General features: G+C 40.6%; 1 protein-coding gene across 3 annotated transcripts in view; it reads right to left on the bottom strand.

Moving 5' to 3' along the window:
- The window catches only part of LOC136435759 (centromere protein P-like), a 43,423-nt gene that overhangs the window by 17,809 nt on the left and 9,450 nt on the right, over positions 1-16,164 (bottom strand). The window contains exons 2-8 of one of the 3 annotated variants that reach the window (XM_066429458.1): positions 14,799-14,808; positions 10,393-10,580; positions 5,589-5,670; positions 4,809-4,875; positions 4,036-4,130; positions 3,668-3,762; positions 3,301-3,397 (exon numbers count right to left, since the gene is read on the bottom strand). In XM_066429458.1, coding sequence (XP_066285555.1) covers positions 3,301-3,397; positions 3,668-3,762; positions 4,036-4,130; positions 4,809-4,875; positions 5,589-5,670; positions 10,393-10,580; positions 14,799-14,808 — 634 coding nt within the window. Of the gene's footprint in view, positions 1-3,300; positions 3,398-3,667; positions 3,763-4,035; positions 4,131-4,808; positions 4,876-5,588; positions 5,671-10,392; positions 10,581-14,262; positions 14,621-14,716; positions 14,809-16,164 lie in introns of those variants that run through there. The other 2 variants (XM_066429461.1, XM_066429460.1) reach the window with 2 other exon arrangements.

Genomic DNA, 16,164 nt, shown 5'->3' with positions numbered 1-16,164 from the left:
TTGAGTCCACACAAATTTGATAACTGCATGAAAAAAGGAAGATTTTGAACCCGGCGTGCGGTCCGTGACCGTTATTGGCAGTGTCCAACGCGACCGCGTTGGACAGGTGGCTGCTATAGCCTAATTCTTAATGCTTATGTCAATGGGAAAAATCCAAGGGACCGACAAAAAGTGACCACTAGGGCTGGTGGCCGCTATGCAAAGGTGACCGCTAATACAGGTTTGACACAGGTCCGTGTGGCGCAGTGGTAGATCACTCGGCTGTCAAACAATGGGTCCCCGGTTCGTGTCCCGGTGTGCTCAGAGACATGTCCGGACTTGCGCCCCGACGTTGTGCCCTTGGGAAAGGCACTTACATGTAACACGACTTTCCTCACTTCACTCAGGTGTAAATGAGTACCTAGCTCATCTAGGGTTAGGAACGTCCCTCGGATAGGACGTTAAATGGAGGTCCCGTGTTTGGGGAGAGCCACACCCCGCGCACGTTAAAGAACCCACCACACCTTTCGAAAAAGAGTAGGGGCATGCCCCGGTGTGCGATGGTCCAAACCTTACAGTCCGGTCTGGGATGACATCTTGAAAAGGTGATAGTTCACCTGTTATGTCAATCCTTCCACAAATGTGGTAAATCGAAATAAATAAATAAAAAGACACTGTAAATCTAATCTTATCTGTAGCTGTAAACATAACATTCCTCTAACACCGTTCCATTCACGATGCGGACGACACCACCACAAATGGGTTTGGCACTGAGCTGAGTGTTTGACGCTAGCAGGGAAATTCTGGCCCTTTCTTTTTTACAACCCACTCGCATAAGCAGGGCTGGTGCTCGCTCTATGAGATTGCAATTATAATGAGTTGGGTATCATAGGAAAGGAAATTACACAAGCTTTCCAACAACATATAAATTATTGAAATTGATCAACGGAAATATGATCAACCAAAGTTAAGTTTCCAAACTTTTTGTGCCAAGTTTAGGCCACACCAATTTAATTTGTTGGTTCTCAGATTTTTTCAGAAAAAAACAAAGCGACTGGGAAAAAAAAATTCACAAAAAGTCCTGGGTCAAGAAAGAGGCTAAGTACATAAGGCAAAGAATTTACAGTATTATGCATGTTTTCAGTCTTCCATGGCACATTTATGCAATGATTTCCTTTATTTCATCTGGTATTATAATTCAAAATATTACGACTACAATTATTCGACCATTTGTTTAGTAAACAGATAGAAGCATCAAAATACAATCTAAGTGCAATGACTGGGAAATCACTGTAAGGTGTTTTGATAATAAGCAGGTAGGTTGTATTTATTCAATTATGCTGAGTGAGAACAATACCTATTAGTATATAAATATCAAACAGAATAACTGTACATATCTTGTTCAAAGGATTATCTTTCTTGCCACTTCGAAAAAAATATACAATTAAATAGCAATGTTGAAAAATTGGGCATAGGTTCCCCGCTATGACCCCTAACCGGGGGCCAATAGTGCTTTCAAATTCAACAAGTTAAAAATGCATTTTCTACTTGGAACTTGAAGTAAGTGATAAAGGAAAATTTTTGTACATGTATGCAGATAGCAACTTATATCTTATCATATTTTCTAAAAACATTACCCCACAAAAAATAAACATGAAAACCCCCCAAAAAGGTTATGTCTATTAACTTTTGCCCTATAGCGTCGAAAGCAAAGTTTATGTGAAACGCTCGGAATTCGAGTTCCCGCGGTTGAGCCCACAATACTGAACAGAGCGTGACTGTAAAAGTAGCTCAACTTCCCAGGCCGCACATACGGGGAAGTTACCGATTACATGTTGACACTAGAAACTGCGCTTATCCGCTAAATTTGGAAAATATTACGGTTATTTTAAAATATAGACCCTCTGAAAATATAAATGGCCTTCTATGTCTATTGTTGCCCCTAAACATAATATTTCATACATTTACGGTATCATTTTAACAATTGGTATCCGCGCTATGCAATATGCTGGTAGTTTTACTGTCACCACGTGAAAGCCTAAAGATGCTGCCGCCATGTTTCGAAGGGTGAAACATGCTGTTGTTTACCGACATTTCCGACGTTTAAGATATTTTGCGGCCTCAAAACACGTATCACAAGGGAAGTAAAGATATAATTGTTGTTTTTACGTGTAATACATGTACATCTTCTGGGAACAAATAATTCTTACGCCGCGCTGCCGATTGTGATCAGGAATTTTCCCGGTGCACTCCAATAGTTTTTCTACACGTTGTTTGATCCGCGTGCTTTGTAAACAATGACTGTAAAAGTTATTTATGAAAATTGTATTTTAGAATTTCAAAGCGTCTTATATTCCCCCAATAGCAACGTTTACTTTGTAGCGAGATCGATCGATATGTTATGAGTGCCGTCAAGATTTCAAAAAGGCCGTCATAGCGGCGTGGACATCTACGGTGCTGGGCCGAAATAAAGCGAATTACGAGCAAAAATACCCAGGAAATATTAACTTTCAATTTTAGAGGATCCCGGTTAGCAAAACGCCCATTCTTAAAAAAAGAAAACAATTGTGCCTTCTAAGATAAGAACGTACCGAGCGGATTTTGAGGGAATTAAGTTTATTTGAGAGTGATTTTGTGAATGAGGATTCTGGCGAAATCAATTTTTTTCCAATTCGGCGAAAAATAGAAGCGGCGATTCCGTGAACCAACAGATTAAATTGGTGTGGCCTTAGTATGATACATGCTGAAGTTGTGGGTTATGCTAAGATAGACTTACGACCTAAAGGATAATCAAGGGTTAATGACCCATCGGAGGTATATATGGTGTCAACATATAATTTATATAGTCTCGATGCTACAGACAGAGGTAACTTTATGAGGTGGTTATAGCAAATGACCAGGCCTTATAACAACATAATTATACATCGAGGAATTGGTGGGTCATAGACGTTATTATCATATACATGTAGCCTATCCAATCCAACCCAAACTAACTAATGATGCTTGGATGATGATTGTGTACATGCGCACCACCTAGCAATTCACAGGAATACTTCTCCTAAGCAAGGTTGAATCAGTGAGGTATAAAGTGTCTGACAATGTCAATAACATGAAGAGTTTGTTATCCAGAACATTTTCAGCTTTGATTCCACAATCATAAATTGAAAACCTTTGGGACAGGAGCAACAGTCTAGTAGTACTAGAGAACAATTTCACAATACTTAACACACTGCATTTGGGGGCCTTTCCTGTCTGGATAGTTTTCTGTAAAATGAGCTGTGTGAAACTGCTATGGTGGAGTCATCACTTGTAAACTATTACCTTGAAGTGCAGAAAGGTGTTGTGCCTGAGGCTCCACCACTCAGAATACTCAGAGAACAGCCTGAAGAAACTCAGCACTGCCTGCTCCTGCTCAACCCTAACCAGTACAAACATCCAGCACATACATTTCTTATATAATATAACTGCTGGGATCAAAACACATTTGCCTGTATACTCATGCAGGCAATAGTCAAAATACTCATCATTTTTACCCCTTTTTAAATATTCCATCAAAAAGAAATGCATAATCATTAATGATTTATAACTGCCATCTCACAATGTTGTAAATATCACGTCAATGATATAAATACTTCTAGAAAAGCCTTTTAAACTAAAAAACAATGAATATGTATACATTATATTGTACCATGTGATAAAGGCTTGAAGGTCTGTCTGTGTAGCCACCCTCTTGTCCACGGACACCTGTAGTCTGGTCACAGTGCATCTCACCCCTCCACTAGTCTGTAGTAGTGAAGGAAAACAGTGCAGGTTAAGGCTGCTTACCTAAACACAGCATCAGGTACTGGTACAGAGGACTATGTACGTATACTGGTCCAGACTTGAAGCTGTTCCTCAACGATTCCACCTGTGGTCTTCAATACTGACAGAAACATGAATGAACAGTTAATAGCATGTTTATTTGGACGGCACATGTACGTCATAAGATTCACTTGGTGTGACCTAAGGTGTTTGAAACAATATTCTTATAGAAATGGAAGGGAGCCCTATACTTACCTCCACTAACTCTTCTTCCACTTCCAACTCCACATGAAATGACAGGGAGTGGCTCTGGCCCAAGAGGGTTTTAAGTACCACCGTTGTCTCTTGTTCTGGGAGAAAAATAATGCAGAAGTTCTCCATGACTGCCAAGGGCTGTATACATGTACTATAGGAGTCTTTCTTCCAATATATCATGATGTATTGAAGCTAATAATCCTGCACATTCAATGGGATGATTGACAAAGATCAAAGTCCATTTTTGACCCAAAGCAATTGGAAAATACAGTTACTAAGGCTATAAGTTGACAAATGTGTATACAGAAACACATTGCAAAATAATGTAGTTTTTAAGCTCAACCCATGGTTTCTTAAGAGCTGCCAAGTTGAAGTTTGTCCAATGGGTGTTCGCCATATACATGTAATATGTTATAACTGGCTGTGATTAATCTGAAGGGTATTCAGGAGGTTATCAGAATATTGATGATGTATAATGCAACTGCTGCCTAGTTTAGGTTCAAGGTCAAGTTGCCAATATAATTACGTTCTCTATTCAGAAAAATATTATTAGCCGACCAGAATACTCTTCTCTGGTCTTGTGTATTGCTTTAAGCTATGATATGAAAATTACCGAAAGTAATGAAATTAATTTTTCCTAGACTTAACGTGACCTGCTGCAGGAGAAAAACGGCTTTTTTTTGTTGCTTGCTCCTTTACTAACACATGACATGTGTTTCAAATACTTCTAAATCATCAATGTCAATCTAGACAGGTTAAAAAGGCAGTTGTACCTTTCCTTACCACAGAAGTGGTATGATCCTGGATTTGGATGCCTGTCAAGGTGGACAACATGCGCAGCTGTGGAGAAAACATTACGGATGAGCATTAGGCATTCTGTAAGTTTAGTGTAACTCAGGGTTCAGGTTCAGGGAAGCCTTTTGGGGACAGCTTCATTACTGTCTGTGGAACTTTGGAAGGTCCTGTTATATATAATCAACACTGTAACAGTTGTTTACAAAGTACGAAAGTAGACCTGTCTGACTTTTGCTTGTTCAGTTACAGTTGTTTGGCTTCATTTTCATTTGTTGCATAGTGTTCTAATACGACATCTGACTTTACTACCATTAGGTAAGCTAAAGCAACCAATCTCAGACTGAGGATGAAGCAAATTGATACCAGTATAGTACAAATACATTCAGGTCCAGGTCTTGCAATTGGTGCGGGTTCATGGATCAAGTCCACTCTGGTCCGTACTTGAACCTAGTCCTGTTTAGTAGTAGTATGTCCTGCCAAGAGTTCATGAAAAACACCAGTACAGGTCCATTTGACTAGGTGTCCCTCTTTCTGTGACTTTTTTAGTCCATACCAGTCCAGCTGGACTGGGTTATCAACCCTAACTACCACCTTATGCTAATTATAGTTCAAGCTGTATACTATTTCTTAATGAAGCCTTACGTTTTAGACAATCATGAAAATAGTACTGACATTTTAGATAGGAATATGAAAGGATATTTTTGACCATATAGTAGTACAGGAGAATAGTATATGCACCTGCAGTGTAACCAACCTACCTCATGATCCAGGGTGTAGATCTGATCTGAAAAGTTTCCCCTCTGCGATTCTCCAGCTCCTGACTCTGCACACAGCTCCACACTGACGGCACACAAGAGAAGACTTCATTTTTTTCAACTCAAAATCTCTTCACAAATCTTCAAGTTCTGAGCAAAAGCGGCTGAGAGGCTCTAGTCATTTCTGCATTACACAGGGTTTCTTTAATCAGAAATACATGTATGATTGTAACTTATTTAAGAGAGATTAGCATTTGTACATGCAAATTAAAATGTAGACAAAATTACTTAAAGAGGAAGCCTGAACTAGAAAACCATCCAATAAATTCAGCTAACGTAAATTCCCAGACCTCAGTCTGCTTCTGAATGCCGTCAGGTGTTCACATCAGTGGAGGGCTCGCTGGCTAAGACTGTTTACCAAGTATTAGAGTTACTCTTCCGGACACGTTTGAAATGTAGATATGGCCACACCAATTTTATTTGTTGCTTCTCAGATTTTTTCAGAAAAAAATTGGAGCAACAGGTGCGGAAAAAAAATTAAAATAAATTTTTTTGCAAATACAGTAGAATCCGCTTAACTGCACCACCCATTTGTCAGCATTTTTGGTGCAATTATCCGGCTGGTGCAATTATGCGAAATGCCCAGCTGGACCGCACCACCAAGGGCGAGGGGGTGTATTGTTAGTCAGAAACACCAGCACAAAGAAAACAGACGAATTATTCAGTTATTAACTTTATCTATTGACCCTTTGCTGAAAATAAAGAAATGACTAGGAACCTGTTTTGATTTTGCATTCTTTCATTTTTCCATGCGATCTACCGCATTACAACACACGTAATGTTACAGGGGAGGCATTCTGAAACATCGTCATGCCACTCATGGGATAACAGTTTCTGTGTTACATTACGTAGAGTGCAGTTGTCGATTTACATAAATCATGTATCGCCATGAAACTAGGAATTGAAACTAAAACTTAGTTACTGATTACGGGTGACCCGCCCAGGACTTCCCATACGATTCCTATCAACGTAACTGTCAATGGAGACCGCCTTCTTTTGCTACATTGTACTCAAAACAGTTTTAAACATATTGGCGGTATTGCGCCTTTACATCGGCAGGTATCGGCTCATTTGTACCGCGTTTGCCGATTTTAGCGCACCTCTTCAGTTAACTTGTCAGGATTTTTGAAAAAATTGGTGCAGTTATCCGGTATTGACCATGCGCGGTGCAGAAATGCAGAGTCACTAACAATGCAGTGAATGGGAACCGGTTTTGGATATTGGGATTCGGTGCAATTAAATGGAAGGTGCGTTTATCCGATGTGCAATTAAGTGGCTTCGTCTGTACCAGTAGTCTGGGGTGAAGATACATAAGGGTTTACATAACGTAAAGAATAAGTTAGAGGATTATTCAAGTTTCAGCTTTGTATGGCTCATTTTATGTAATGCACCCCTTTCTTTGATCTACATGTAGTACTATAATTTCAGTAACAAAATTATCCTTTGCCATGTAATATATGGATTGATATTGAGAAATAGTTTTAATAAATGAAAAATTATAACTTAACGATCAATGTGACCACACTTTTTAGGTATGTGCAGAATAATATATTCTGGTGGCTATTGAGATTTACAACTTTAAACAAAATTAATAGTAAAATTGGGAGTTAAAATTTGTGAATGGGAATAGTGACCAAATTTTTTTTTTTTCAAAATGGGAAAAACAGGACAGGCTATTCCGAGAACAAATTAAATTGGCGTGGCCTAAGGAATTAAAGTATGGTTGCACATAGACAAGTCAGCTTTGTAGTACCTAACCAAGAATATAAAGCAATGACAACACTGGCCTGCCATGCTAACAGGTAGAATGTCTCAGTTACAAATTACAGTCAAACCTGTATTAGCGGTCACCTTTGCATAGCAGCCACCTGCCCATATTAGTCACTTTTTGTCGGTCCCTTGGATTTTTCCCATTGACATAAGCATTAAGAATTAGGCTATAGCGGCCACCTGTCCAACGCGGTCGCTGCCACACGATTTTCGGTCCCGCCAGTACAGCAACACTGCCGATAACGGTCACGGCGCGCCCGTAGAAGCCGTACCGCACACCGGGTTCCAAATCTTCCTTTTTTCACGCAGTTACCAAATTCATGTGGACTCAACTTGATAAGATAATAATAATGAAAACCAGAGTGTTTTATCTTTGTAAGAAAATCCATGATTTGACGCAAAGTCTGTGATATTTTTTCACAAGGCCTGCGTTTATACATCGTTACGAAAATTGACCATTCCTCTGAATTTCGACTGGACAAAGATTACGGCTGAACTTTTTGCACAATACAACCCTCACATATATCTGATGCGCTAACTTCGTGAAATGTTTGTATGCCGGCCCAATTTCCGTTTTCCTCGGGAATTCATCAAAAAATGTGCCCAAAACGTAGTCCACCCGATTTTCAAAATGGCGCTGGTATTGAGCAGCATAAAGATCGTCTGAAGACACCACTGTTACGGAGGTATAGTGTGCTAAATTTGTTTTACTGCAGAGTATCACTGAGGATAATTACTTTACGAAAAGCTTCAAAATAAATAGCAATAACATTACCATGATGTAGACTTTGGGCTATTGTAATTTTCTATAAAAAAAAGCCCTCAAAAGAGCGACCTTCTTCTGAGTACCCTATTAGCATATAATGGTAGAAGCTGATCATGACAAGCCATGGAAGCGAACCACCACAACAACAACAGACTAAGGAAAACTGTTGCCACGATTTTATGTTTAAAAATGGTCGAAAACGAACAGTAAGTGGCAACGGAGCAACATGTATTTTGTTCTTAACTAACTAGGTGGTATTTTGGTGTGAAAGACTTTGTTTCAATTATGATTAAAACTCGTTGGTGACATGTGTGCTTGCAGCAAAGGATCAAGAGTATATATAGCATGGCGATTCTGGTCTGTTCAGACAGGGGTTCGTAAAAACTGGGGCCCGGGTTTGCGGACGAAAAAAGTATGCGGAGTGTCTTGGCTTCTGACTTGCTTCAGTGTGACACGAATACACACAATTATGCAGTGTACATTAGACAAGGATATTACCTATGAAGTATGAATAGAAAACACATAGTAACCTGGGTTTTCCCATGTTTACTAACATTACGCTTAGTGGTGAGTGGAAGAATCGCAGTCTTTAATTTACATCCCGCAAAATATCGGCCTTCGCGCAACGGGAGCTAAATCCTGGCATTCACTGTGACGCTGTGACAACAGCGGAGGCGAGTAGAGAGACGTTCATGTTTGCGTCCCCTGTACCAATATGACCTTGCCTGTACCAAGGAGGGCAGTAGCTTTGGAGTTCAGATCATTGAAGCCATAGAACATTGATGTCAGAACTGCCGTGCACTGACCTCATTCCTTTGTTATTTATTACTAAATTCACGGGGCGGAGTTGATAAAAATTATAAACTCTTTGAAATTTCGTTGCCCGGCCGATGGGCGTGTCCCAGTTTGTGCGCTGCGATTGGCCCGCTGGCAGAACCACCCCATGCACGAAGTGTATCATGACCAAACCGGCGTAAACAAGACCCCATTACGGCGTAAAGAACCTTTGAATTATGCTTCGCCCCAATCTCTTATACATAAAAAGGAAGCCACAAGCTCTTTATTTTTGCTGCAGGCGGCGAAATATTCATTCTTCACCCCGAGTCCCTGAGGCAATGCGTGACATGTGCGCTACAACATGACGAAGTTGACATATCCGGTGTTGGCTCTTTGTGCGTTTTTCGCGGTACGGAAGGGAGGATCCGGAGCTACGCATAATTCTATAGAACATTTCTACCCTGCTGGACGTGAACCGCTGGTAGGTCGAGAGGCAGCAACAGTGGATCGGGTGCCGTTGAGCGTGCTGTGAAGTTCATTTTAGTCATACATTGTATCAATTGTACATTCGGGCTTAGTACAGCATGTACTAGCTTTTTATTACAGGCATTGTACCCGGCGGGGTGTCCCGCGGGGCGCCCCGTGGATTTTGGGTGCCCCGCGGGGCCCCGGTTTTTACAGAAACCCGTTCAGACATGAAGCTCGATCGCCAGCAAGGCCAAGGATTTTGGAGTTGGCAGATACAATACTTCTTTTTTCAAGCCCATAATATTAATAGAAGTAAAAGAACAACAACTGAACTGTAAATCCAAAATGTGACTTACCTATGCAATGTTTACATGTGTAACTGTATGTGAATAAATGTATCTCAGTGGGTACTGAAAACATGTGTAACTCGTGGTCAATTAACCAACCTTTTCTCCATAGCAGTCACCTGTCCATAGCGGCCAGTTTTCGCCAGTCCGTTGAATGACCGCTATAGTTTTTGACTGTACATGTAAAGTTCTACAGAGCCCCAGTCTATACTGGTTTCTTAGACTACCAATTGCAAGTAGACACCACAATTACATTTTGCCACCAGGCCTGTTTTGCCACCAGTCCGGGACTTTTAATTGTCAATGTGGACGATTTGCCGTCACGTATACAAAAATCAGTAATCCTAATCATTTCCCTTTCCCCCGCCTACACGTAAAATCTCTATTTCAGACCTACTTGTCTTTACCATAATTCCTGGATGCTGAACCTTAACCCCAAATATACAGATGAAAGGAAAACGTCCACATTGGTGGCAAATGGTCCTGGTAAGAAAACCTCCTGATACCCAAGAACTTACTCGTTGTCATGTTGAGTGGTCCGCAACATCAGCTTGTCTGCCTGGCGTTCCACTGTGTATTGTATTGTTGCATTTTCTAATAAAGATAAAGAAGAACTTACTCCAAATATTGCAGGGTCATGTCAGAGATGGCCAAAACATTCTGATCTTGTGCCTGCACTTCTTCCTCCAGACTGTTGATGTCATCTTGCAGCTGGGTGATCTGGGTACGATACTGCAGGCACTGCTCTGGGGTGGCTTTTGATTTCTTCAACAGGGCTGTGTCAAAATCTACCAGTGGAGTTGCTGACTGTAGGGATGGGGGAGGGTATTACTAACATTGTACCAGTACGTACCAGCTGTGGAGTACTTAGTGTACATTGAAACATTAAGTTTGAAAACCTAACACAAGCATTCCACTCCCATACCAGGCCTCGAAATTAAGTTTTTCCCCTATGGTCCCAACATTGTCCCAAAAGTGGATTTCAACTGTCCCGAAAGTGTCCTGAAGTGTCCCAACCAGGGCCAAAGATATGAACTTAGTGTCGGGTCTGCATTCAGTTCCAGAGGTTCATGTTCAGGTTTGGACCTATACTCAAGTCAGGACCTGAGCCCAAGCCAATCTGTGTTAGAATATCTTTTTTTAGTTCTATACAAAATTGTGTATTGTAAAATAGAAAATTGCATGAAATTTGAAAAATATAATACATACAAAGGTATATACACTCAGTCGTAAACACAAGTTTCAACAAAGTTAACAACCAGAAATATTGTTAACAACCTGAAATAATGTATTTTAATAGGTTATAAAAGAAAAAGCATAATTCTGCAGAGTTTAATTAAAGACTTCATTGATGCGGTGGCTCTTGGGGAGGTAGAATAAATCCGAAAATGTTTGATTTCTACATGTAATCTTGCAGGGCAAACCTTAATCAAGTAAATGAGGTGTGACCATCCCTCTGCTGACCCCCTGTCAGGGGAGCAGACATGTACCACAGCCTAGCTGGGACAGGCTTTCCTTTCACTATGCTGAGTGATAAATGATGATTGATTTTGAGAAGACTAGTACCACACCAAAAACAGTGGGTGGGACCAGTATACAGTTTCACAAGGGAGGAGCACAGTGGCACTCAGGAGCCCTGATTGTCCCAAATATGTCCCGAATTGATTATTGAGTTGTCCCAGGTCAAATTTTGGTGGCCCCGGGACATAGGGACATAGTTAACTTCGAGCCCTGCATACGCATACAACTACTGTAAATCCATTTTAATATTGCAGCTAGTAATTTAACAGTTGGAGAGAAAGGGAGCTCGAGTAGTTCACGGCAAGGCGCGACAATCCAAGGGGGGTCCAGGGGGATGCTCCCCCTGGAAATTTTGAAATCTTAACTATCTGAAACACTATTTCCTGCATATGAGGGGTATATTTTGCTGGTAAATTAAGCTTTAAGTTTGATAACAACACTTTTGGTGAAAAAATTACACAAGGCTTTGAGCTTTATTTTGGGGGCCGGGAAGGCGCGGGCCATCATGGAGTCAAGGTCGATGTAACACGCAAACTCATATCATTCAAAGTTGGAAGATTCCTACCGTCTCTGATGAGAGAAACCACAGAGGAAAACAACACAGTCCGGTACCAGTTCTCAGCAATTCGTTTCTTTGGACTTGGACTGAAACAAGTCCAGAACCGGTCCGGCGAACCAGTACACTGTGAGCACTACCATGAACAATATACACTTCAACAGGGTCTTAGTAACTCGCACCACTTTGAGTGTACAAAAGGTAACGTTACTATCCTCCCTGTTCACCAGTTGACTTGATCTCAGTTCACAAGAACAATGTGCATCAATTACAAAATGAACTATAGATAAATTCTGACAGCGTGCATAGGTACATGTATATCGGCTAACAACCAACAAATTTTACTTGTCGCTATTCAACTGTCTACATCCGCTACCTAGTGCCGCCTTTCAAGTTTGCACGTACCACCCGCCTTTCACCGCCCTGTCACTTTCATGCACAAATACAGCAGGCGTCAATGTGGGTCAAAAGGTCATAGGACCGTACGACTAACTTGGCAAGGGACATCATGTGTGAAAGAGTGGGCAAATGTAGATAGGGGCCTTCAGTGAAATTGGTCTGACGATTTTGATTACTGAAAAGGGTACAAGTTGTGCAACTTCGAAATAACAATTCATGCACAGTGAAACTTATAACACAAGCTCTATATACTTGAATGTTATAAGTGTAATGAGTCCCACAACGCACAGTGTAAATATTATAATCCGCGAGCAGAGGCGCCCATTATGCTACTTTATTATCGTACCCCTTTCTAGTATTATAAGAATGAAATATTGACAGATACAGACAGAATCCAGTCGTCGATGTTCAAGGGCTTTGAACTTCAGAAGTTTAGATCCTAGCACACAATAGTTACTTCAGAGGTGTCTTTATTGAACTGTTACCAACATGTTAGTTTTGCCAATTACATGTACCTACATGTATTTTGCACACGCGACTAGGGCTTTCTCTCTAGTCTATTTCCACCCACTGGGAACCACAGCACTCTTGTTTATTTGGCCTGGGTTGTCTCTCTGGCCGCCGGCGGGGGTCAGAAATTATCTAAATCGGCTCCACCGAAAACTTCTGCTGATTTTTTTTTAGATCTATGCAAAACTCTAAGCTCTTTCTTTATCTTTACATGCCGATTTTGGGCCATCAAAAATGACAGATTGGGCAAAATTTTTGCCCATTATGAGCGACAAAATTCTGTCAAATGACGGAAAGACGGGCACTGGCTAGAACACTGACTCAGCGATACCGTTAACAAATCAAGAATTACAACAAGAGTTCGGAGACCTCAAATCTCCATGAAATATATATTATGCAAATTGGGCCCTCATTTGCATGATTTACATTCAACCATGTTCACCGTCACATTACTTTCAAATGCCACAACCATAAATGTCCACTTATCTACCAATAAAGAATGACAGTTTTTTCTCATTAATTATGCAAATTACATCTTCATTTGCATAACTTTTATCTATCAGTGTCCCTTTATTTCTCAGTTACATATGTTGCATTATTGAAAAGTCTTACTGAATGGAGTGGGTTTGTAAAATTTCATTAATTATGCAAATCAGATTCTGATTTGCATGATTGCCATTTCATTATATCAAGTAACACTTATGCTATCCACATAATAAAAACAAGTATACAGGTTTGGTTGTATATCCCTTTGTGGTTTGACCACTAGCTGTCGGGGGCCCCTGGCCAGGTGTATTCACCTTTCCTAAAGGTACCTACAACTCAAATGTGACATCTCAAATATGACACCCGTAGCTTTTACGGTAAGGAAAATACAAGTTTCATGGCCAGGTGTGTTCACCTTTTCTAAAGGTACCTACATCTCAAATATGACATCTGCAGCTTTTACGGGAAGGTGGATATGTGGAGTTCCTCATGAGCACTAATACCAACCCTTGAGTCCAGGAGAAGGGATGCATCACGCAGAGAACTTCAGAGGATACTTTGAGACCCCTCCCACCCTTGCAATGTCTTCCTCCCACCTTAGGCTAGAGAGAAACCTGACTATAATCTGAGGAACAGGAAAACCCAATACAAACTTCCACTCAGTAAGACTAAAAGGCACAGAGACTCGTTTATCGTGAGGGCTCTGAGGGACTTGCAAAGCCTGGTTTAAGGTCCATGTACGCTTTACTTGTCTGTGTTCGTCTAAAGTCCCTGAATATGAATTGTGTGAGCTTTAATTTGACCCACTGATACTATTCTAACGTACTTATCAAATTGTAAGAATCTAATGAAATTCAGATGTGTCTTTTGACATGCCTGCAATGTTGGTTTCTCAATAAAGATTGATCGTATAAGGGAAATACAAGTTTCTGCATAAATTATGCAAATTAGGTCCTTAATATCATAATTAATGTCAGGTGTATATTCACCTTTCCTAAACAAATATAACATCCATACCATGTAACATAAGGTACATATAACTTTCTGCAATATCATTAGTAGAGCTATCACCCCACATCTACTTGGTTTTGGGCTGAAGAAGAAGAAGAAAGAAGAACAGGCAAGCAAAAACAGTTTATTCCCTCCTGGGAGGGGAATATAATTATGAAAGCCACAGCAAAATTTATTCTATTTATCTATTTCTGTTTTCTTTATACAGCAGGGTAGGACGCTCTCAGTGCTAACCAAACTGCTTTACAGGCGTGCCCTGTACAGAACATACATAAACGGACTCAATAACATAAACAAGGAAATAACTTAACAAAAAGTAACCAAAACAACAATATATACACAATCGAGCCTTGTGGGTATGATGGGTCAACAACACAAGTAATATTTCAAGATTTACACTACTAATAATTTCTCAAATAAATACCATAACAAAAATACATTGATATTTCACACAACTCACCTTTATTTCCACCTTCCTCATTGCACCGCCATATTAGATTAACACAAAAGTAACAGAGATCACAAGGAAACGGCATCCTTACCCCTGGAAACCTGCAAGTTAAAACAGCAACAAAATAAAGAAGATGACGTATTACTAAGTATAAAGGTAACTGACTTACTCTAAGTCTAACCTAAAGCACTTCAACAGTGTGTTCATCATGGCCATGCGTTTATCACGTGAAGGCCACGTGCTCCTGATGTCGGAGAAATTCACAACACAAACATTGCTTTCTTTCATCGCGTCAGGCAAGCGGAGGGACAAACATAGGGACTTAACTGTTATTTGTCTATAGACTACTTTCGACAGTTATTGTGCATTTTTTTCTGGTCTATGTTGTTCAAGCATAGCACTAGAAGGGAAAAAAATGAAGTGGACGATATTGTGTAAGCCTAGCACAATTTTACATCATATACCCCAGTATAAATACATGCTCGCAGGGCATTAAACAGGCGGAGAAAAACTTACAGACCATGCATTTTTCTTGTTAGAATAGCTGATATTTCTGCCCATGGGTTTAACATTTGGCTCTGTCCGCGCAGTTTTAAGATAAATAACGTTTTGAATAAATCAGACGTTAATTGGTCATAAGCTAGTTCGGAGTTGCTACTACGCATGTGAGTGTCAAATTAAAGGTGAAGGCCCCCGCCCCGGCTTGAGGTGGCAGTACACAGTATTTGTCCGCGACCCCCGGGGTCTATGACGCGGGGTAAAAAAATAATGCGCTCTAAATCTTGGACCGCACGTATACCCTTAAACGTGAAAGCCAGCGAGGCATGAACTTTACTGAATGATAGTATAATAAGTCGGCTTTTCGATCGTATGAGAAAGATTGTGAAGCTTGCCGATTCGGTGTATATATGCGCGTGACCTATGCAGCAGCCAGCCTGGGTGAGTCGGCTGCAGTTCCATATGACCTCGCATGACCCCATTCAAAAGAGGGCACCAGAACGGCAAAAAAACACAACTTTTCTTTTGTTTTCAGTTATATTGTAGAATGTACCCTCAATTTAAACATATCCGTGCGTCGTGCTTCAGAAATGCACCTACTATTTTTTTGGCGCCGACCTCAGTCAGTCAAATCCCATAGGCGAAATACTGTGTTCTGCCACCTTGAAAACAGTGCTCGTCTCAATATTGTCTACATTTGCATAACAACACAACACCCCGCCGGGTTTTGTTCACGTCTGGGGGGGTGTTACACGCCGGAATGAGCAGTTAGGATGGGCACTACATGGGTTTTTTCTCTATACCGGATGTGCGTTTCCGGGTCAAGAATGTGTGCAGCAACTGCCTGTTTTAGGACAGAAATACGCATCAACCTTTTTTCATATTTCAGGTGTAGGTACCTTTAGAAAAGCTGAATACACCTGGACATAAACTATGCTAATGAAGAACTCATTTGCATA

Source organism: Branchiostoma lanceolatum, chromosome 5, assembly GCF_035083965.1.
Source record: "Branchiostoma lanceolatum isolate klBraLanc5 chromosome 5, klBraLanc5.hap2, whole genome shotgun sequence".
NCBI classification, from domain to species: Eukaryota; Metazoa; Chordata; class Leptocardii; order Amphioxiformes; family Branchiostomatidae; genus Branchiostoma; species Branchiostoma lanceolatum.
Note: the sequence above shows the minus strand (reverse complement) of the source record. Positions and strands in the feature narration are given on the sequence as shown.